The 24,282-nt window shown below is 28.6% G+C and overlaps 1 protein-coding gene and 1 long non-coding RNA gene across 2 annotated transcripts in view; both read right to left on the bottom strand.

Moving 5' to 3' along the window:
* Positions 1 to 9,482: 9,482 nt before the first annotated feature.
* Positions 9,483 to 12,551, bottom strand: LOC107455495 (uncharacterized). The gene is made up of 3 exons (XR_006226143.3): positions 12,413 to 12,551; positions 11,159 to 11,360; positions 9,483 to 9,598 (listed from the first exon to the last, which is right to left on the bottom strand). It is a non-coding gene; the product is annotated as an uncharacterized LOC107455495 (long non-coding RNA).
* A 10,674-nt stretch (positions 12,552 to 23,225) lies between these two features.
* LOC107452389 (zonadhesin) overlaps positions 23,226 to 24,282 on the bottom strand; it is a 93,312-nt gene continuing 92,255 nt past the window's right edge. Inside the window, exon 38 of the mRNA XM_087153610.1 lies at positions 23,226 to 23,369. Coding sequence (XP_087009736.1) covers positions 23,308 to 23,369 — 62 coding nt within the window. The 3' untranslated portion in view covers positions 23,226 to 23,307. The remainder of the gene's footprint in view (positions 23,370 to 24,282) is intronic.

Raw genomic sequence — 24,282 nt, 5'->3', positions numbered from 1 at the left:
AAAATGAAACTTTTAAAAAAATTAAAAGTTCTCTGCTCATAATTTTTTGAAAAAAAATCCTAACAAAGATAGGTATTAACAGTTATCACTGCTAAAATATGTAAATGCATATACTATTCAGGGAAAAAAACTAAAACAATGCATTTTTCAGATTTGAGAAAAAAATACTTCGAAAAAGATATTAGTTTTAACATTATTGGTATATGCCCTATCGACTCCCCTTAAAATATCGGCAGCAATAATTAAATACCATACTCGATTTCACCCGGTTGGACCATTAAGATTGAGTCCTAGATTGTGGAGATTCAATCATTAGATCAAAAGTTATTCAGTGTGGTCAGTTACTCTTATTGCACACTGTACATTTCTTTAAAGATAAAACAAAGTTGTAGGATAGATCTTTGTGATGTTTTAACTAGCGATTTTCACATATTTACCTATAAGAAAGCAAAGAAGAAAAAAGGAGTGAAAAATTAAGTATTTAATACATCGCGAAACTAGAGATTGTATATTCAATATAGATTACTTAAAATCTTTCTAAACAAAAGCGAACACTTTATACTATCCGAAACAAATAGCAGGATATTTTCTCTTCCGTCAATTAAAAATACGGAGTCGTCTTTTAATCGATCCAAGAACGAGTCAAATGATATAACGTGCTTTTCAGTAGTTATGCGAATTTTATGTAATTAAAATAACGAGTTAGTATCACAAATATATAATTATTTCCAATTGTATAAAGATATTTAAATACTGTAAAAAGTTCTGGCTCTCATTGTGCTGGTTCTTTTTACCGATATTTCCATTTTTACCTCAATATGTTACGGATCAAAACTATGATATTCCGTAATTTACCGTAAATTAATAAATTACTCTAGTTAAATAAATATTACTGTCTAAGTTAAGGTTTAGCATTTTACGGCAAACATGATTTTAAGGATGACTTCATATCGTACATACAATACAGATAATTTGATAATTTGGTTCAGAGTTTTTTACGGTGTATTGCGTCCTTTTCCAGGCATAATGAATTATTTTTAAAGTATTTTGATTTTTTTCTTTACTTTTATATATTAGAGGAACCAAAAAGTAATGTCGTTTCAGCGCATTAAATATTCGTTAGTTTTAAATACCAATTAATTTTTTTTCGAATCATTTTCAATCCGGCATTGAAAGGTTGTTGCCAACGAAGGTGAATACATTATTCATTAAAAAAAAATCTTGATAACAAATATTAAATGCACCGAAACAGCATTACTTTCCGGGCCAAATAATATTATTTTACTTATTATTTAACATTAATACACAATTTTAAGCTTTAAAATTATTTTATGCTTTTCTTTCAACGATATTAAATATAATGCAAAACGTTCGATTCTAGAAAAAAGAAGAATAGAAATTCACATTTTCAGTTTAATAGAACTTTCGCGATTTAACATTTACTTTAATTAGATGCTTTTAAATGTGTGATTAAAACTGATTTGCAAGTTGATTTTAAATTATGTCTTTATTTAAGAGACACTTAACTACACTAATTCTCTTCTTTACTACAATTAAAATACCTTAAAAAAATTCAAATAAACAATGAATAAATAAAAAATAATTATTTTTAAGCTAGCGCAAAATTTTTAATAAAAGAACACTTCAGATTGAAAGAAAAATTCTGTTCTAAATTAAAGTTGTGTATGTAAATTAATTAGATTTCATCGTTAATGTGTATCGATGCATGTTTCATATATTATTTCTATTTCTTTAAGACTTAAGTAAAGGTATGGTTAAAGCGCAATACTTAATATTTATATAATTGAAATCAAGCTTAAATAACCATAATAAGAAAATTAAACTTTTTAAGGTTAGAAGATGTTGGAGTATTACTTTTACTAACTATAGTTAATTGTATATACTACAATTGAAACTCTTTACCCGGTAGGTATCAAACATTACTGCTATAAATTATTTAAATTCATTTTTATTACGATAAATTTTGCTGAGAGTCTATTTTTGTTACTACGCAAAAAATAAATTATTGGGGAAAAATTATTACATAGTTATTTCATTTAAGAAGATGATATCTGAGAAAAGAAAGATAAAGGAGGACATCTTTTCTTTTTCTCAAACTGTAGAAAGTTCCGGACTAAATTATGGTAAAAAGTATTGGCACTCAGTCTGCTGGTACTTTTCATCGAAAATTTCATTTTTATTGAAACATGTTAAGACACAAAAAATATGAAATATCGTAATATTTACGGTAATGTTTTTCGTAAAATCACTGAATCCCTCTAATTAAATAAGTATTACTGTAGAAATTATGATATAGTACTGCACTGTAAAGCTGAATTTTACAGTAAAATAGATTTCTGGGTTTATGCACCTAAAGTGCCGATACTTTATACGTAAATAGATCTGGAATTTTTTCAGTGCGTATGTTCATAGACACTAATTTCTTTGTATTTCGTTTTAATGCATTTTGTTATACTTTCAGTTTAAATTCAATTTTTCAAGTATTAAAATATTTGCAAAAGAAGCACCTATAAATATAATAGTTCTTTAAATAATGATTGCAAGGTCTGTACAATTTACACACTAATGGTTGCATGGTTACTTTAAGACCATTTTTTATTTGGCGCGATTGTGTAAATCTGAACTGTTCTCAGTCTTTCAAGATATATATAAAAAAATAGTGTTAGTTAATCCAAAAACCGTATAATTACTATTACTAATATAATTGGAAATACATCAATTGGTACTCACGTTAATTATAACAAGGCTATGAGTTTTCTCAAAAAGTTTTTAAGGATGTTATGCGTTGCGCGTTGTCAACTTACTTTTATTCCGCTATTTTTGTTTAATCAGGGTGGTTTTTGTCAAACTCTGAAAGCAATAAATCAAACGGAAATGATAATGTTTTGAATGCATGAAGAGTTGCGAAATGTCTTACTATTTCAGGATCATGAAAAGTATTAAGAACGCAATAGAATGAAATCTGTCGTTTTGAAATTGCATAAATTTGTGAATCTGATTAAGCAAATAATTAGAAGTATTTTTTAAGAGTATCGTATACTATGTGTAGAAATTTTTTTTCTTTATTCATATTATTAAAACAAAAGCATTATCTACTTGATCTTATCGTAGAAAAAAATTTCCATTTATTAATTTTTAAGGTAAACTTTACGTACAAATTACTATTTTTCAATTTGTATAGCCAAACTTTTATTTCAAAATATTGAAAATGAATATGTCGGAAAGCTAGTCGCATATTGCAACATTTATATTTAGTACCAAGATATAATCAATATTTTTAGGATAATTGATTAAAGGTTTCTTTTGAATCATTTTTAGAACAAACGCATGGATCTTATTTATTTTTCAGAAGTTAACATTTTAGGGGAAAAAATTGTGGTAAATTTAAAGCAATGCATGTAATGAAAATTCCGGTTAAAAACATTTTCCTGGCCTATAATACCAAAATATTCGGTATTTAATCTATTAATTTGATAGTTTTTCCGTTCGTATGTTATCGGCTTAGTGGGAAGTTTGGTCTTACAGATTAGACCTTTAAAACCATATTTAAATAATAGTTCTTATTACCACACATTTTATAAAAAAAAAACGAAGAAGAAAAAACTAAAAAGTAAACTTAACTGAATAAATAGTTTCATCACATACTCTAAGGTATCATGATGAATTTACAATTTTAGATTTACCAAATTTTTTCCGCATCATAAAGCCGTATTTTATTGTTAATTTGCCCAAAATTATTAACAAATCACTTCGGTAGGAATTACAGAACGTTTTGGTTCTCCCGTAGAGTCAGAGAAGCGGTAAATTTTGAAAAAATCCTGGTAGTTTTGACTATAGTACATTTTTCTCAGAGTAAAATGGAAAAAATTAAAAGTAGGGTTTTAATTTCAACTAAAAAGTAAAGTTTAGTCTTTCCATACATTTCGCTACGTGCATTTTTACTCATAACCATAATTTTACCATTTTTAGTTTTACTTTTTCTTTACTTTACTTTGTAAGTGACTTTAATGAAAAGATTAGCCCGGGGGAAAACGTTTTTTGTTGCATTTTTACAAATACTTGATTTTGCCTAAATCAGTTATGGGGATTTCAAATCAGAACTTAGTTTTGCTCCATAAGTTACAGTTATTTGCTAAATGACATTTTTAGTCTATTTTTATCAAAATGTACAAGTTTAAAAACGTTATAAATGTTGTGACTAAATTACAGGGAAGATATTTTGATTGAAATTTCACAAGACACCATGCCTGAAAATGTCACTGCATGCGTCTAGGGGTGCTTTCCTGCTACGTCCTGTTCGCAAATGTACGAAGAAACGCGTAATAATAAAGAAGCGACCCTAGCGACGATTGAAGACTTTTCCAAGCATGGGTTCCCATTCAATTTTTATCGTTATGATGTGCTTTAACTCTTCAGAGAGTGGCGCAATATTTATGCGATTACCTGTTGTATATAACGTATTTAAACTTGCACATTTCAGCAAAAGATAGAGTAAAAAAATAATTTAGAAGTAAAAGAAAATGATGATTTGAGAAAGAATCAAATGGTTGATTTAAAATCTGTGATACAAAACTATCTATGATCTATTAAAAAATATCAGGCAATATAAAAGAAAATATCTGTTCCTGAGTGCTACAGAAAAACTAAAAGACCTGAAAATTTTTTGTTTTGACCTCAGAAAGATATTTTGTCTTGCGTGGCAAATTTCATAAATTTCAGGCTCAATTACGAGACTTCTCTATAATCTTCTCCAGGAAGATATAATTCGTATTTTGAAATAGCCTAGAAACAATTGCAGAGAAACATATTCGATGTCATTAATTTTTTATTTAGCCAGCTTATCATTGAAACGTAGTATTTTTTAATGATTTTTGGTAATTTCAGGTGATGTTACCTTAAATCTTATGAAGCCTTATATTAAGAAGCCTTACTTGAAATTTTAAGATAAAAGCCCAAGTGTCAGTACGGAAAAGTAGTTTCCAATTCGTGCATCATAAATCATGTTCACATAGCATCAATTTTCCCTTCTGCTCCAAATTTTGTATATCAGAAGCGTCAATTTTGTACTATGTCAATCAAACATCAAGGGTTTGTTGAAAATCTTCCTAATACCTCTCATGATCTTTTAAGAAAAATCGTTTCAAATTACAGTAAAAAGTACCGATACGCCTGTTGCTTGTGCTTTTTACTTTTTTTTTTACTTAAATGGTAAAATCTATTTTTTCTGTAACAAGTTGAGGAACGAAAACTCTGAGCTACCTTAAATTTTACGGTAACAATTACCGTAAAATCACTGAATCACTCTAATAAAATGTACCATCTCCATACTGTAATTTGATTCAGAATTTCTTACAGTGCAAGAATCCTCGGTAGATTTTGAATGTCTCTCCGCTCCTAGTAAAGATTTTAAAGATGGATGCAATTTTTGTATGTATTTACTTTGTAGATATCTTTGTTTTTTTTTCTCAAAAAAATGCTAAGTTTCTTTTATTGTAAGCTTTCTTGCCTCCTTATATTTCCAATTCTATTTTGCTCGAGTTTTAAAATTGACTTCACCAAACTTGAGTACCTTAGATACCTCATAGCTCACAGTAGTTCGATGGATTAGTCGGGATCACAGCAATTAGATGAGATTATCTTTTTGGGTATAAATAACTCTTGTAGCTGAAGAAAATTTAAATTTCATTAAGAGATGTACTTATTTTTCGCATATGTAAGCAGTATTTTTTAATTTAATTCAGATCGGAAATATTTTATCTTTCCTGAATTGTTTTTTTTTATATTTTTAAAAATTCCATCATAAGTGTTAAAACTTATATCTGGCATGATTTGTCTTTTTTTGTTACTTTCAATATCAACTCAAGTTCCAGACTATAAAACAAAATTCCGGGGAAAGATAAATTAATTTTCTTACAACAATAATTTAAAGAAACAAAAAGTCATAAAACATGCTTGGAAACAGCACTTAAAATTAAAAGACTTTCTGGAAAATGGAACTTTTTAAAAAAAAAACTGACATTAATTCACAAAAATGGAACTCTTAGCAAAGAAGTTAACTTTAGGAAGGCTTAACATTTTCAAGATAAATAAATAAAAATACTTTTGAAGATTGATCAGATTTACTTGCACCGCTAAGCATTAAGTATCCAATTTTATAAACATTATTTTATCATGTACCCTGCCACTTTTTAAACCCTGCAATTTAGGTAACTCCCTTAGAGCCACTTCCTTAGACTCAGTTTAACAGCAGTATTTTTTATGATAAAAATTATTAAAAAAATTTATTTAATATTAATAATTATAATTATATTTAAATCGTAATTAAATAAAAAAAGTAATTTAATGAAGTTATTGTAAATGATATTATTACAAAAAATTAACAAGTTTATTTATATTATCAACTTTTTATTTCTTATGGCCATTTAAGTCTATTAATAAAATGCACTTACGAATAGATGACTTGCAAATAGAATCAGTTTCGATTATTTATCCAAATCAGATTCGACTTTGATCAGATTACTAAGTCATAATATAAAATTGCGATTAATTTTACGAAAGGAATCTATCAAAATTTTCGCATCCTCAATTTCACAAAAAAGTCATGCAAATATTGTTTCAAGTACGCTATGAAAAAGATATAAATTACACTCATACCCTAAGCCAGGTTCGAAGCTGGGATCTTCCCAGTACGAGTTCAACTCTTTGATCACCATACAACCCTATCGGCTGGTTTCGTCACTTTATTTCCGATCGTCTAGTTATCGTTCTAGTTAATTCATCAGAGTTAATAATCCCTCACGAACTACGATGAAAATGAGTTGATGAAATATTTTCGCCATATATTTGAAAATTCGCGTTTCGTCCCGAGTCACGTAATTTAGCAAGGAAATGATTCTCAAAATTAACAATATACCCCTCAAAAATTGTTGGATCGTCAAAAATTAGAAATTTATTTCTGAGAATGTACAACAACTTTGGTAATGAACTTTTAATAAATAGAGACAATTTAACCATATAAAATTCTTCCATACTATGTTTTCCTCCAGTTTAAATGATTAGACCTTTGTTGCTAAAATTTAGAATAAGTCTTGTCTTATTCTAAGTGTGATTAAAATTATATCATTAAACATGCGTTTGAAATCTAAATCATCAAATGTGAATAATTTTTTTTTACATGAACTATGTAAGAAATCCAACTTAAAACAATAAATAATAATTGAAATATATATCATTTTTCCAATGAAAACTGGTGCTTAGGGAAATAAGTAAAATGATATTAAATTATATCATGTTTCAAAATCTGTATGTGTAAGTCTCAAAAGTGATGAGGAAGGAGATATATGTGATAGATTCGCTAGCTGCCTTCAGGATTTAAACTAAGGATCTCCCAATTAGTGGTAGGATGCTCTATTTGTACGCTCCAGTCCAGGAACAGTTAGGTAGCTGATTTAAAATTTAATTTCCAATTTCAATGGTACAAAAAGTTGCAGTTTGGTATGTTTGGCCACAATAGCTTAGACAGGAGATCGGTAATTTTAATTTCACTTTGTGTTTATTTCGCTATATCTTAAAAACTTTCAAGCGAATGGATTGTATGCGTAATTGCGGTGGTCCCTATATAAAGCTTTCTAAATGCAGATTTTTCATTACTTGATGTGATACTGACAAAATAGATTCGACTGTTGTCTGACAATGCCAAAATCTAATAAAATGCATTCCAGAAGCATAAGAGCTTTTCAACTCACAGATATGCCAGCTTTTATGTCAGTTACGATACAAGGATATCGTTTATGGAAGCAACTTGAAAGATTAGCACATACGTATCCATATCCCACCAATATATTTTTTCTTTTGCGTTTACTTTCACTCTTTTGCTTTATGTTTAATTAAGGAAATCCGTGTCCGTTGAAATTAATGATACTAAATAAATTAAAAATGTAAATAAAATCGGTTCTTTAAAAATTAATAATATAATTACGCATAATATATTTGTTTTATTAAACATTAGCAGACTCCGGATGGTGAGCTATCCCACCTTTTTAAAAAAAATTAGAAATCAAGCAATTCGAGACTTTTATAACCGTCATTGAACAGCCAACCCAATTTAGGGTTTACGACAACTAACGCCCAACTTCGTAGCCTGGTCATTTTTAACTTAATCTAGAAGACAAGAAAACTTCTGGATTGAGTATTGGGACGAATTTGCCTTGTGGAAGATTTTTTTGATGCAACTATCCCGCATTTGCGTTACATGGAGAAGAAAAATACAATAGCCTTCCACAGTTAGCCTGATGACAAGGGGACTCTAACCTATGATTCTTCTACCACGGAGGTTTTTTTTACGTCAGCACTGTAGTCCAGTGCGAGCTGGGTGCGGAATTCGATTTCTCCCAATACTTGATCCAAGAGCTCCCCTCTCTTTTAGATTGAGTTCAAAATTACAAGATTATGGAGTTGAAAATTAAAAGCCGTAAACCCTAGACTCTATCAGCTGTTCAACGACGGTTATAAAATAAAATAGTATCATATTTCTCAAGTGACAGTGGATTTAATTTTTGTCTCTTACATGTCCGCTTGGTGTCAGAGGTAAAGTGACAAGTTTCATTATAAAAATGTTTAGTACAACCTATGATTACATTAAAGAAACTAAACAGCTGTGCTAATTATTTCTATGGTGCATTTTATGGATATTAAATCCAATTAGCATTTTTTTCAAGCACTAAATTTGCTATTATTAATTATGCGAGCCAGTGAATTTCAATCGTAAATTTTTTTTTGCCAATTTTAACTGTTATAATTTTTTTAAGCTAAGAGAATGCATGGATCAGTGAACAATATATTTTAAATCAAAAAGATGGATTGTAAAGAATAAACTAAACATTTGGCGAAACATTTGGATTATTAAGAACTTTTCTTTTCTTAAAATTGTTACAAAAACCCCATGTAGCATATCGACATTTTGTAGTAGAAATGTAGCATGACGACATTTACTTATCTACAATAAGAAAATAAAATAAAATATTTTAAAAGCTAAAATTTCTTCCCACTTCATTTTTATACATTTCTAAAATGTATGAAAATAAAGTATTGTAACACTTTGTTACTGAAAAATGGTAAATCAAAATTTTAAACTAGTTGAGTTATAGCCAGGAGCATTATATGAATTTAGGATTTTTTTTTATTTTACTTTATTTTTTATTTAGACACATGATCTGGAATCTTGTTTTCTCATAGCTTTTTTATACACCAATATTTTTGTAATTCTTTGGTATTGTATAGCTTTTTTATATGCCAATTATTTCGTATATTTTGTAATTTATTTATATTTTCGCATTTGGACAATTCTGAATTTTTTGTTTTGTGCAATTGTAGCTTACTCTTTGATGTATAATCACTAAAACAATCCCTACGATTTATGCAGTATTTATTTAAACAAAAATGAAATGGAAAAAAAACGTAAGCATTTTTTCGAATCAAAACGTTTAATTCAGTGAAGGAATTTACATTACATTATATGTTATACTTCTCCTCGCTAACATTTCACTCTTTAGTAACTATTACCTTCATAACTTTTCTTCTGAAAAAGAGAAAATAATACATGTCAACATACATGTAATAAAATAAATTCACATAAGACTATCATTTCAATTTTTATTTTTAAAAAATTCATAATGTGCTTCATTTTTACAATGAGCCTCAGCATTATGTGTATTTTTTATCAATGCCTTTCCACACACATATAGCGGGTTTTCCAGCCAATGATTTTATATTTTATTATAGAGCAAGAATGTTATCCTGGTTATAGATGTATAGAACAGCAATGTAATTAATGAACAACGTTAAATCACCTACACTGTTTAGAATTTCAATTAAAATTACGGTAAAATTTTTGAAATAAAGATATTTAATGAGTCTTTATTTTACAGTAACAATTAGTGTAAAATCACTGTAATTAATTAAACATACTATCAAAATTATGGTACAAAAATATGCACAAAAACAATTTACTTTGCGGATGATGCATTTTAAGGACTCTAACTATGAACAATCCTTCATATGACAATGATTAATGAAAAATCAACCTCACTCCTCGATTTTGTGTGGTTTTTTTCCTTGAAGTCAATAATGAGATTCCCGCTGAATTTATAACAACTCTTCCTTATAATATTCATCTGCGTTTTAGTCAAGAACAAAGATCGGACTATGTACGCACTTTAAAGGTCCATCTAGTATAAAAAATATAACTTATTCTTCGTAAAAACAACAGAATACTTAATTCTAGAATCTTATTTGATCCTGAAATGAAATGAAGAATAAAAATTTCACATACTTATGTTGTCGCGAAACGAAACGATTTGTCCAAATTAATGTATTGTTTGATAGAAATTAAAAGATTCATTGATATAAATAAATTAAAAATAAATTTCTGCCTGCGATACTGCATCAGCTGCAATGCATTTATAAATATTTGAGGTATTTTTAAATATATTGGAGCAGACGTATTGCAGCAGATGTATTGCAGAAATATATATCGAAACAATATATTACAGCAAGATTAGACAACCATCTCTCCTGTATGGTCAATTAACCAGAAATTACCACGTATTTATAAGTTTGAAAATCAGTTTTTTATTTAAAGATAGCTAGTAAAATTAAAAAAAGACGAAAAATAAAAACATTCATTCATATTGAGCAAATAAATCAAAGGACCATTTATAGAGCTAATTTATTATTCTTCAAAATTTACGACTTTAAATAAAGTGAAAAAAAATTGTGAATTCATTTCATATTTAACGCCGATAAAAAATATTTAATGTGCTTTTAAAGAACTTTCTACAGAAAATTAAATAATTAACGTGGCATGCTGAGATATTTTTAATATTTAAATTTAATATTTAAATTTAAATTATTTAAAAAAGTTATGCAACATTACTTTCGAAAATACTTTGAAATTAAAATAGGTAATCTATTATTCATATTCTTTTTAATTCAAATATTCTTTTCACTATTCCATTTCCATTAGTTGATCATAACATTTTCTCAAGATCTGTAATACTTTTTTTTAATTATACAATTCTACTAATATTTAAAGCTTGCTTTATTTTTAAAAAAAATATGATATGATTTTGATAGTTACATCATGGTCCAAAGAACGGTGCGCAGACAGGACAACAATCACATTTTCCTCTTACATCTCGTTCACTTTCACTGCATTTTTCTCGTTCGCATTGAGCCGCACTGCAGTCAGTTGTGCATTGCATATAAGCAGTTCCAACAAGCACAAAAAGTAACAGAATAACAAAAACTTTGTGCATGTTTTTTTTCTTATGTTCAGACTCCTGGAACATAAATTAACCAATAAAAATAAATTTTGTTTAATTAAATGTTTAGTTTGTAATAAATTTTTTCAAGAATATCTTTAATAATTCACAATTAATAATTCAAAAATTAAAATTTTAATATTTCAAATTTATTAATTTTTTTAAATAGTTTTGTAATATTTTTAATAATTCGCACCTTTTTTTGCATTAAAAAATAAATCATCTGTTTGGAAATATATACCAATGGGACATTTTATGTTATTTATTATTTATCTTATCACTTATTTTTATTTATACATTTCTTTTATTAATTATTTAACATAAATATAAAGTAATTTTGATCTTTCATTATTTGATATTTCGCTTTAACCGCATTAAGTATAATGATTCTAAATTCATATGATATTAAATTAAAGTAAAATGTAAATGATTTCAAAATATGATAAAGCCTTCGCATTGTAACATTAAATTAAGAGCTCCGAGATTAATTTAATATTAAATTAATAGTTGCGTAATTAAGTAATAGCTGCCAAAGACCAAGTTACTAAATCTATATCAAATTTCAAACAACTTCATGCTGATTTATAACATGCATGTTTGTGAAATTTATTTTTATACAAGAAAAGGATCCTTTTTACAATTATAATACATTATTTAAATTTAAATGAAATATAAGTTAAGCAGACAATTTTTCGAATAGATATCGTAGAGTTTTTTATAAAAATACACATCAGTTTGGACGAAATGCTTTTCGGAATAAAAACTGTTTAGACTATATTGCTATTAATATTTTCTAAATTTTTGTTAAGACTTAAGTAATCATATGATTGCGACGTAAATATTTATAATTGAGTAATTGAATTCTGACTTTCTTTAACTTAAACAAATAATAAATCATCAATCTTGAAAATGATTTTGGTGATGTATGTAATTACTGAGTTCGTCACACTTTAACTATTATACCTCAACTTATTAGAATAATAATAATCTAATTTTCATGATTCTTATTACATAGTAGTCGAATTGATAAATTCTAATTGATAATCTAATCTTATTATTTTTGTACTTACGTTACTGGTTACAAAGATATGGATTTTTTCAAAAAGAGTTTCAGCGTTCTAATACTTTTCCTATTACTTCGTCTTTCTTTGCTGTTTAATCAGGTCAGATTAGTGAAAGCAATAAATCATATCAAAATTGAAATGTCATAGAAGCAAGATGATTTTCAAATATCCAATTATTGCGGAATCAGGAAAAATATTAAAATTACACTGAAATAACATCAACTATTTCGAAATCTGACAGCTTTGTAAACGTCATTAAGTGAACTAAGTGCGATTTTAAGTAGCTGATGCTGTGAATAAATTCCGATTCTCTTGTCGTTGTAATATGAGAAATTGCATTCTGTTTTGCTCTTTTTATTTTGTTAAACTATTTTGAGGTTACAAGGAAAACGCTAGTGAGTTATTATTCCTTATATAAACCAAAAATGATGCTTCTACGACTGTTTTGGAAACTTTCTGAAATTTATTAAAACAATAAAGATTTTTTCTCGAGTGTTAAAATATCAAAATTGTATTTGCATATAGCAATGCTTTTTCATTTTATTTTAAAATCTAAGATTCAACTTACAAATTTCCATCAAATCAAGATATAGATGCTATCTCACGAACTATTGTAATAATCACACGAACCTTTCAGTTATTTAATGACATAAAAATCATCATCGAATGATAAATTCTGAATTATTAAGTTTAAAGACAGGTGTAATTTTGAAAATAGTGTTCTATTTTTTAAACACTTATCTTATATTTGTTTTATTTGTTCAAATTAATTTGACGTTATGAGTTTGTATTGCCGACGACAGTTTACCAAATGATTATTCTTTAAAGCAAAATGTAATTGTACCATTAAAATTTTTTGAATATTTAGAATTTATAAAATCAGTAAAATGTTTATTTCAATATATTGATAAGAATTTCGTTGGGCAAATAATCACGATTCTCAATATTTTCGTATCTTAGTGTAGAGGAGATGACTGGCATTTTTTAGGCTTATTAATAAATGTTATGCCATAAATCATTGTTGTAAGACAATCACATACATCTTTCTGTTTATTCTAAAAAGTTATCATACAAATAGAGAAAAAAATTGTGGTAAAATTACATCACTGTATGGTAATGACATTTCTAGAAAAAATCTCCTTATTCTGGCTGATAAAATTAAAATATACGGAGTTTAAACTTTATTTGGTAAATTCTCCATTTTTTATTAGGAAGGTCAACCGAAAAGTTTAGTTTTAAAAATTACAGCACTTACAGCAGATTGAACAGTAAATATAATTGAAAAAGAATGTTCAAGGCATGCTCAAAGCTAGCATGATTAATTACCAAATTTAACCTCATCTGAAAAATTGATGGCATATTATAAATCCAAATTTTGCTGCTAATTTACCCAAAATTATTATTAAGTACTACGGTAAAATTATAGAGTTTTTTTATTGTGTCCGTAGAGCTAAAAGCACGGTAAATTTTACTATAGTCTGATATATATATATAAATATATATATATATATATATATATATATATATATATATATATATATATATATATATATATATATATATATATATATATATATATATATATATGTATATATATATATATATATATATATATATATATATATATATATATATATATATATGTATATATATATATATATATATATATATATATAAATATATATATATATATATATATATATACATATATATATATATATATATATATATATATATATGTATTTAAGTGTGTAAATGAGATTTGTGATTATGATTTGAATAGAGAATTTTATTTAATGGTGAAAAAACCAGTGATAGTGTCAACAGTTAATTCTCTAGGATGTCGTTAGTGCATTTTCAAACAGACATGTATGGTGATGCACACCGACCATGAAACATATTTTGGATGATGATCTGAAATAATTCTGGATCAATTCTGGCGTCATGAATATTTCTGCTGATATGAGCTGACCAATTTGTCCTGGTGTGAGTTTTTCAATAAGCCAAATCATGTGGCAATTCTCTTTTTCTGCCGTTCAATAGAATGCATCAAACACCGTGTCTCTCTAAAAACATGACTTTTCGCAATAAAACCAAGTTTAGAGCTTAATATTTGTTTTAACTCACGTGTGATAATGCATCATGAAGATCCGATGATGTTTGCCTAAGTTACTAAAGGTCTTTAATTTTAGCTCAAGCAGGATTGCATGTGAATGTAATAAATAACTCTAGCTGTCCATATGCGCACCGATACTTGTAGCAGCACCGAATGAAGTCATTTGGAAACACGGATGTACTGACCTATATTCTCCAAGAAAAGTTTCTATTGATTTGCTTGACCCGATAACAACGTTGATAATGGCTCGGCTGGCGACGTTAAATCTGGTAGTTACACTTTGCCTCCAGAACAGCAAATTCCAGCTGTTTCATTCTTAAATTTGAGAGCACTACAAAACATACATAATTGATCCATTTTTCCGATGATGACGCTTGGGTGAAAGACTATAGTTGGTTGTCGGATCATAGTGAAATGCACTGAGATTCAAATCAGAGTATTGGCAGCGTCTGAATAGCGAAGTGCGTTTCTTGATTGATTTTTATTCTTGCATCCCGTTGCTCTGATGTTTCCGACGAACGGGCTTGATAAGTGCGTAGTTGATTTGTTAACAGTCTTCTTTCCTGTTTCTCAGACGTTTCTAAGGAACGGGCTAAAGCATTGTGTTCTCGATTAGTTTCAAGTCTTTCTTCCCGTTGCTCCGATTTTTCTGAAACACGGTTAGTTCTCGTCTTGCGTGCTTGAGATGTTGATCGACTAAGAGCGATTTGTTTAGGCGGCATATTTTTGCAAATATTCTCTTTCAAACAAAAAGAAATGTAGAAGTTGACAGTGGTCGCAAATTTGCTAATTCGAAAATTCACGTATTTATTTTAAATAATAAAAAAGCAATAAAAATGAAATAAATTAAATAAGAAATATAATAATGATAAAATTTAAAACAAAAATCTATTTTTGGTAAAAATATACTTGTGGGTGCCCCTTGACGAAATTGGTAACTTATGTTTACCATTCCTGTTTGCGCGGAACACCGCGGTAACAGGAATGGCTGCCAAAGCATAATGATATTTTAATAATACATTGGAAAATTTCAGCAAGACATCGGCCAAAACTTTATAAAATTGCAATGAACCCAATGTAAGCAAAATTAACAAACCCAATAAAATGCATTTTGAATCGAAATAAAAATTAATGGAGTAAGCACAGAAAGAAAAGGAAAAAAAAAACATCTCACTTATTCATTAAGCTTGAATTTCCTCAGTTTTAGGTGCACAGAATTCTCTAATAGCAGTTAGATACTGTCTAAATTTATCATGAATAGAATCTGTGTTCCTCCATCACCACATAAATTCGGCGAAATACGAATTAAAAATGGCGTCTGTGATATCGGAATGGCGGTGACATTTTTTTCTAAAGTCCTTTTTTTATGACTGCCCACATACCTTCGATCCTATTGATCATAAGCAAAAGTAACCTAACCAGCCGGTATCCAACATAGAACTAACGGACTTCTGAAATTACATATACCGTTGAACATTTAAAAATAACGCTGAAATTTAAACGAATCAGAATCACGATTGGGATTCAACATCGGCCAGCTTGGAGATCAACCGCTATCACAACTTGGTGAGAATCAAGGGGCACCCTCAAATATAGTCTACTCCTATTTTTTAAATGAAATAATTAAAATGAATGTGAATTCGCAAACTTTGTAATAATAAACAATCTAATAGTTTTCAAATGACAACTGTCAGCAATGAAAAATTGCATACTAAATTGAACTAAAATTGCATACTAAATATAAATAATTATTAAAAGCGTGCAAGATGAATAAAATTTGCTTTTGCCTTGATTTTTATTAAACAGTTTTCACAATACTAAATCCGTGATACGACCAATAATTACGAAACTTATTCTCGTTGATTTTACGTGCTTGTGCTCACCTGAAATAAAGAACCGAATTATGATTAAATATTAAAGTATATGTAATTTACTTTTCTAAAAGAATAGAGCTATAAGATAGAAAATATCACTGTTGTTATCTTCAAGATATTTGAAAACTGATTCGTGTACAGCAAAATTTAAAACAATGGCTAACTTTTAACCAATCAGAAAATTCCATTTCTATTTTCGCTGATACCACTGGAACGGTTTGTGGCAGAATGTTCTATTGTGAATCTAAACCATTCTCGAATCCTTCTGAAGGTACACAGAAAATTTCATTTAAATCAATCCAGCCGTTTAGGAGGAGTTCAGTGACATACACACGAACAGACGATATATATATATATATATATATATATATATATATATATATATATATATATATATATATATATATATATATATATATATATATATATATATATATATGTTTTATTGTATAAACTATCATGACAAATGGGTAGGAAGGTGTCAATTTATTTTTATAATATATTGGACAATTTTCTAAAATAAGTTTCACACGCTATTCTCTCTTTGTTCACGTTAACAAGTATAGCTTAAGAAATTTCAGGAAATATCAAAATTTGCGTGAATTGTTCAGAAAAAATTCGTGCTAAAAGAAATGGTAAATGTTATTAAAGTATACGACTGGGTTGGGCGCATTTTTTTAGAACAACCTTAATTAAAATTTCGAAAGCAGGGTTACTAAAATTATAAATTTTAAGTAAACGATAGGAACTGATGAATATATTTTTTTTTGCAATCTTTTATATATACAGGTATATATAAAAGATATATATATATATATATATGCAGGTTTGCCTTTATTTTTTAAATAAAGACAAATTTGAGCATTAAAAAATTATGGCATGCAAACAGCTCTAAACAGATTTAATGTCTAAACTTCAATATAATTTTTTTATGTCAATAATATGGTTATGGAAAGATGGTAAATTCATTCCCTTTGAAAATATACCTATAGGAAATAAGAGTCGTCATATTTCAGAGCTTCAAAAATATGCGTTCATTTTCAAATTTCAGGAAAAAAATGTAAGAATGTAAAGAAGTAAATGTAAAGAACCAAAAATGATTTAAAATAAAAAATCCCAAATTTATCTGCGAAACAGGAAAAAATACGAGTCTCATAAAACACATAAACCGAGAGCTAAAAAAATAAAATACATTTACATTTGAAAAAATATAGAATCAATAATTTTCTGCATAATTAATAAATGTATCTCTTTAAATCATTGTTTTAAGACAAGCACATAGATCTTCCAGTCATATATTTCTTAGAAGTGAACGTTTTTTGGGAAAAATTTCTGGTAAATTTGAAGTAATGTGTGGTAGGGGAAATTCTGGTTAAAAAGCATTTTCTTGGTTTAAGAAACCAGAATATTCGGTATTTAAACTATTAATTTTGTAATTTTTCCGTTCATATAGTAATGGTTTACTGGAAATTTTGGATTTAAAGATTATGCTTTCAAAGCCATATTTAAATAATAGTTCTTACTACCACACGTTTTGTAAAAAAAAAAGGGATAAAAACTAAAATGTAAATTTTACTGAATGAATATTTTTATCGCTTGCTCTAAGGCAGGGATGGGCAAACTACGGCCCGCGGTCCAACTGTGGCCCTCTGGAAGATTTTATCCGGCCCACGGATAGAATTTTTATTTGCCGATCAGTGGCAAATATAAACAATATATACATTCATTTTCTTGTCGACTATGTTTAAAATTATTTCTATTTTTCCTTTTTCAACAAAGTACTGATGAAGTTTTTGCTTTCTCTATTTTTGTTCTACAAAACATAAATTGATGGAAATAGTTAGCTCAAACAGCTTCAATTAGTAAAATGTTGAAAGCAGAAGTTCTTTATAGAATAGCTGTAGATTGGCTCTAACTAGCGCTTGTCTCTCTCTAGGAGCTGACTTATGGAATCTAATATAGGTAAATTGCACTTCCCATTTGGCAGACTGCGCATTTTACGCTCCAAAGAGCGGACAATCTAACAATCATCTGAAGCAGTCGTTTCTAAATATTCCAAAGTTTTACAAATCATTATCAAAAGCTAGTTTCCGAAATTTAATATTTCATGCTCAGAAAATCAGTGCATGTTTGCTTAATCTTATATATGTGAGCAAGAGTTTTCAACTATGAACCTTAGAAAAAATAATTTCAGAAGTAGACTAACAGACAAGCATTTAGCCTCGTTCCTTTAAATAAGCACATCTCACTTCCAACCTTAACGTAAGGAACTTTTAAAAATGAAATCGCAATTTCCTTCATCTCACTAAATATTTAAATTAAAACTTGTATATCACCTTTTTTTCTTAAATTTTGAAGTTTTTACTTGGCCCACCAAGCATTTTTTTTCTTGATTTTTGGCCTCTCGACCAAAAAAGTTTGCCCATCCCTGCTCTAAGGTATGATAAATTAACAATTTTAGATGATTGGTGTAATAACCAGAGACTCAGGAGAAACAGTCCCTTCAGCCAAATGGTATCTTTTAATCTAGTCGATGGTGCTGTAGAACCTCATCACCTGGCACAATGACTTGACCCATCGGATGGTCTTGACTGTGCCTTTTTCCATCCTGACTTGCCAGTACTTGTGAACAAACAGACTGATCTTCCTGCCTATCGGATGGCGGTAGAGACGAATATAACCGATCTGGCAGTGGAATTTACATCAAATTGCAAGACCATGGCTTAAAAATTCAGAAGAGAAATCCCGACTACTGCTCAGTATTTCACAGTGAGCTAATAGCCATTGATGAAGTTCTTGACTCTCTTGTGTTTCTTCCCCGCGAAAACGAGATATGGGTTATGTCTGACGGAAGAAGTGCAACACTGCAGTTGACTAATTGGCAAAGCATGAGAGATAGCGCTGGAGTGTCAATACTCCAAAAGTTAAAACGGCTTTCCATTTTACATCACATTCATCTGTAGTGAATTCCTTCCCACATCGATCTTGAAGGAAACGAGATTGCGGACACTTTGCTAAAGCTGATGCTTGCAAGGCCTGTGTGCCGTCAGCACCCCTCACCTTTTTGGAAATCGTCTCATAAATAAAACACAAAAACAAGACCACTTGGAATGTCTCCCCAAAGCAACCATGGTATCAGTTTTCTCGACCTGGAGGTTCCCTGGACCAAGATTTTATTAGACAGGAACAAACTATTCTTGCCCGCTTTCGAAGTGGTCACATTAAGTCAATGAAGTTTTTGAAAGGATCAAAGAACTTTGAAATTTGTACCAACTGTTCTTCAAACCAGGCTTCGCCTCACCACATCCTCGCATGCCTGGGGCTCTCCAAACAGGATTTAGCAGATGATCCATTGACGGTGTTGGATTTTTTAAGGGTGTATAACGTCATGAACCTGGTCTAGCACTGCTGGCCAATAGGGGCGTGCAACAATACAGCAACAACAATTTTAGATTTACCAAATTATATCACGTATCATAAAAAAATATTTTACTGCTAATTTCTCCAGAAATTATTACCATTGCTCTTTGGTAAAAATTACTGAACGTTTTGATGCTCCCGTAGAGTCAGAAACGTGGTGAATTTTACCAAAATCTTGGTAGTTTTGACTATGCTTTTTCTCAGAGTAAAATGGAAAATATGGTTTTAATTTGAGCGAAAAGTTTAGTCTTACCATACATTTTGCTACATATAATTTTACTTTTTGACCATACTTTTACCATTTTTAGTTTATATCTTTAGACTTATTATCTTTACTTTTACTTTGTAAGTGACTATAATGGAAACATTAGCCTGGGGTAAACATTTTTTTTGCATTTTTACAAATACTAGATTTTGCCTAAATCAGCCATGGGGATTTCAAACCTGAAATTAATTTTGTTCCTTAAGCTACAGTTTTTTGTTAAATGACAATTTTAGTCTTTTTTTTGTCGCAATGTACAAGTTAAAAAATGTTATAAATAGCAGGTGATGATGTGAATGTTTTGACAAACTTATAGGGGAGATATTTTGATTGAAATTTCATAAGACACCATGAATTGAAATTTCACGGTACGCGTCTAGGGGTGCTTTCCTGCTATGTCCCGTTCACAAGCGTACAGCGAAACAGATCATAATAATGAAGCGACCCTAGCGACGTATGAAGACATTTCCAAGCATGGGTTCCTATTCAGTTTTGATGTGCTCTAACTCTTCAGAGAGTAACACAATATTTATGCGATCCCTGTTGTATATAACGTATTTAAACTAGTAGATTGCAGCAAAAGATAGACTTACAAAGGTCATTTAGAATTAAAAGGAAAATGATAATTTGAGAAATAATCAGATTGCTGATTTAAAATCTGGGATACAAAAATATCTATAATCTGTTAAAAAATATTAGGCAATAGAAACGAAAACATGCGTTCCTCAGTGCTACAGATAAAATAAAACACCAGAAAAATTCTTTGTTTTAACCTCAGAAAGATATTTTGTTTCGCGTGACAAATTTCATAAATTTGAAGCACAATTACAAGACTCCTTTATAGTTTTCTCCAGGAAGATAAGGTATGTATTTTGAAATCACCTAGAAAAATTTGCATAGATACATCATCGATGTCATTAATTTTGTATTTAGCCCGCTTATCAACGAAACATATTAATTTTAGTGATTTTTGCTGATTTCTGGTGACGTTACCTAAAATCTTATGATGCCTTACCTTAAGATGCTTTACTTAAAATTTTATGATGAAGCACTGACAAAGTAGTATCGAGCTAGTGCATCAAACCATGTTCACATTTCATCAATTTTCTCCTCTGCCCCAAATTTTCTACTTTAAAAGAGTGAATTTTGTAAAGCAAACATCAAGGTTTGGTTGAAAGTCTTCTAATTACCTCTCATGGATCTATAAGAATTTTCGCATCAAATTACATTAAATAGTACCGGTACTCCTGGTGCTATTTAATTTTTTTTTTAACGTAAATGGTAAAATTCATTTTTAACGAAACATGTTACGGAACGAAAAATCTGATCAATAGTAAATTTTACAGTAACGATTACCGTAAAATCACTGAATCACTCTAATTGAATGTACAATCTTTATACTGTAATTTGGTCTGAATTTTCTACAGTGTCGATAGGTTTTGAATGTGTCTTTGCTTTTTGTAAAGATTTTAAAGATGGATGCAATTTTTTATTTAATTTTTAGTTATCTCTGCTTTTTCCCAAAAAATGCAAAATTTCTTGGATTGTACGTTTTCTTGACTCCTTATATTTCCAATTCTACTTTGCTCGAGTTTTAAAATTGATTTCAGCAAACCTATGTACCTTAGATAGCTTATAGCTCTCAGTATTGACCATCAATTATTCTCAAACCTGGCCTGCAGAACAACAATCAAATACATTCTTAAAAGGACCCTGGAAGACGCATTGAACTTGCACAACTAACATCTTCTCCTTTGAGCACTTTTATCCATTGTGAAGCTTTTTGTCAATCGTACTGTGTTTTACTGTTCCAACTATTATAAATATTGATATCTTTTAACTCTATAAGGGTCATTTGACCTCTAGTTTTAAATCCGTTAATTTTTTTTTTATTCATAGGTTATTCTGTGTAGTTTTTATGATTCATTTTTTATAAAGATCCTTAACCCTGATGAAGAAAGTCCTGTTACAAAATTTTTAGCTGGCAGTACGCACAGCTATTGAATATGTCATACTGTTTTATGTTTTATTTGCTCTGTCATACTATCTTACTCGCTCACCATGTACATAAGTTGTTGCATGTACTTTATGGATTTTTATGTATTTTTTGTTTTGTACTGTTTTTTGCATTTCAATAAACATTTACCCGTATGCCCTAAATTAGGGCAGGTCGGGCTAAATTTCTCATAGTTCACAGTAGTTCGATGGGTTAATCAGGATCACAGCGATTTGATGACATTATTTTTTGGGTATAAATTACTCTTGAAGCTGAAGTAATTTAAACTTTTGTTAAGAAATACGCATTTTTTTATATACGCTCAAACAATTTATTACGTATCCAAGATTCGTTTTGGGAACTAATCTTTGTACAGTACAGTTATAGCGCAAGCAAAATTAGTGATTAAGACCTAAATATTGAAATTTCATAATGTCCAGCGAAACTTTATATTGCGAGTTAAAAAATAAAATTAGGAAAAAAAATGTGAGTTAACTTTTTTTGTGCTCAATTTAGTAATATATTTTTCGTTTTTTGTTTCAACTTAGCACTAAAAATCACAAAAATATGTAGATTTATTAAAAAACCCTAAAAGAAATGAATTCGATATTTGCTATATTTTTCTTTCAAGTGTATACAGGAAAGATATTATGCTTTATACTTGAAATGAATAATCTCAAGGAAAGTGAAATGAAGCTGGAAAATATACTTGGTATACTTAATACTTGATAAATAACTTGCTTAATATCAATATAATAAAAAGAAATTACACCATTGCATTTTGAGACTATTTTATTCTTGATATGTAAATGTATTGTCTTTAATATTAAAAAGAAAACATATAAAATTTAGTAAAATTACAAAATTTTGAATCTGAAAGAAAACAGACCATGAACAAAAATTTTAGATAAGACATTTAAAATATTATTTTTAATGTCTTATCTAAGACATTTAAAATATAAAACATATAAGACATTTAAAATATAAAATATTAAAATATTATTTAAAATATTATTCAAACTTAATAAATCTCTCCTAAATATAAATTTCGAAACTTTACTTTAGTCGAAGCAATTCTAACTATTAAATCATTCAAATAAACTATACTAATAATTAATTTTTGCAAAAAAGTCTACAGAAATTCAAAGTTACGTTTCATTTAAAAATTTTATTCAGTATACTTCTTCCGTAGAAAAAAAACAAATAGCTTGTGTATCAATAATAATTCACATGTTAGTCTCCTTCATCTGACTCCGAATCAGAAGTAGAATCTTCTTGAGTATTTTTACATGAGCCTGAAAAGAAAAAAATTAATATTCATTATACATAAATGTATATTTATTTATTTTTTTGCGTTTTAGTTCTTTTTAGTGGATGAAGCTTATTATTGTTCTAATCTATCATTATCTGTCTGTGATGAAATTGTTATCTGTTTCTTATATTTTACTTTTATAGGTCGTTTTATATAAGTAAAAACGTTTTAAAAGAAATGTCGCTAATTAATTTTAATAAATATGAATTCAAGCGAAAATAATTTAATTAAATATACAAGGAAAAAATGTCGGGAAAATAACTTTACTGTTTATTAAAAAAATGGTATTTCTAATTAACCAAAATATAAAGTATAAGAACCATTCATTTGGTAATTTTTCCGTTTGTGTAATAACGGTTTAAAGGAAATTTGGGTTTTCAAAATAATTCTTATTACCACTCATCTAGTAAAAAATGCAAAATTGAAAAATGAAATTAGTCGAAAAAATGTTTTTTACCATGTTTTAATAATAAATTACTAATTATCACATTATCACTCATAACAAATCTATATTTAATTGTTAATTTTACCAAAGTAATTCCCAAAGCGCTCCTGTTTCGATGTTCCCTGTAGAGCCAGAAATATAGCGAAATCTTTCATACTCTGGTATCTTTTGCCATACATTTTCTATATGTGTAAACCAGTATAATCCAGTGAGCATTACATATAATCAGAAAATTAACTTGTGTTATTAAGTTGTGCAACTATAAAGATATTCTTAATTAAAACTTTTTCCTCTCAGAAAATAATTTTTCTCAAAGGAATCTTTAACGAAATCTTTTACCACAAGATTCAAGATTACAGGAAGGTTAATTTTCATTCATATTCTGCATTAGCTTAAAGTTAATAAAATATATGGGGAATTATATTTTATCTGTAGTGAAAAGCACAAGCAT

This window comes from Parasteatoda tepidariorum, chromosome 1 (genome assembly GCF_982258835.1).
Source record: "Parasteatoda tepidariorum strain Cologne lab strain chromosome 1, Ptep-v5.0, whole genome shotgun sequence".
In the NCBI taxonomy this organism is placed as follows: Eukaryota; Metazoa; Arthropoda; class Arachnida; order Araneae; family Theridiidae; genus Parasteatoda; species Parasteatoda tepidariorum.
Note: the sequence above shows the minus strand (reverse complement) of the source record. Positions and strands in the feature narration are given on the sequence as shown.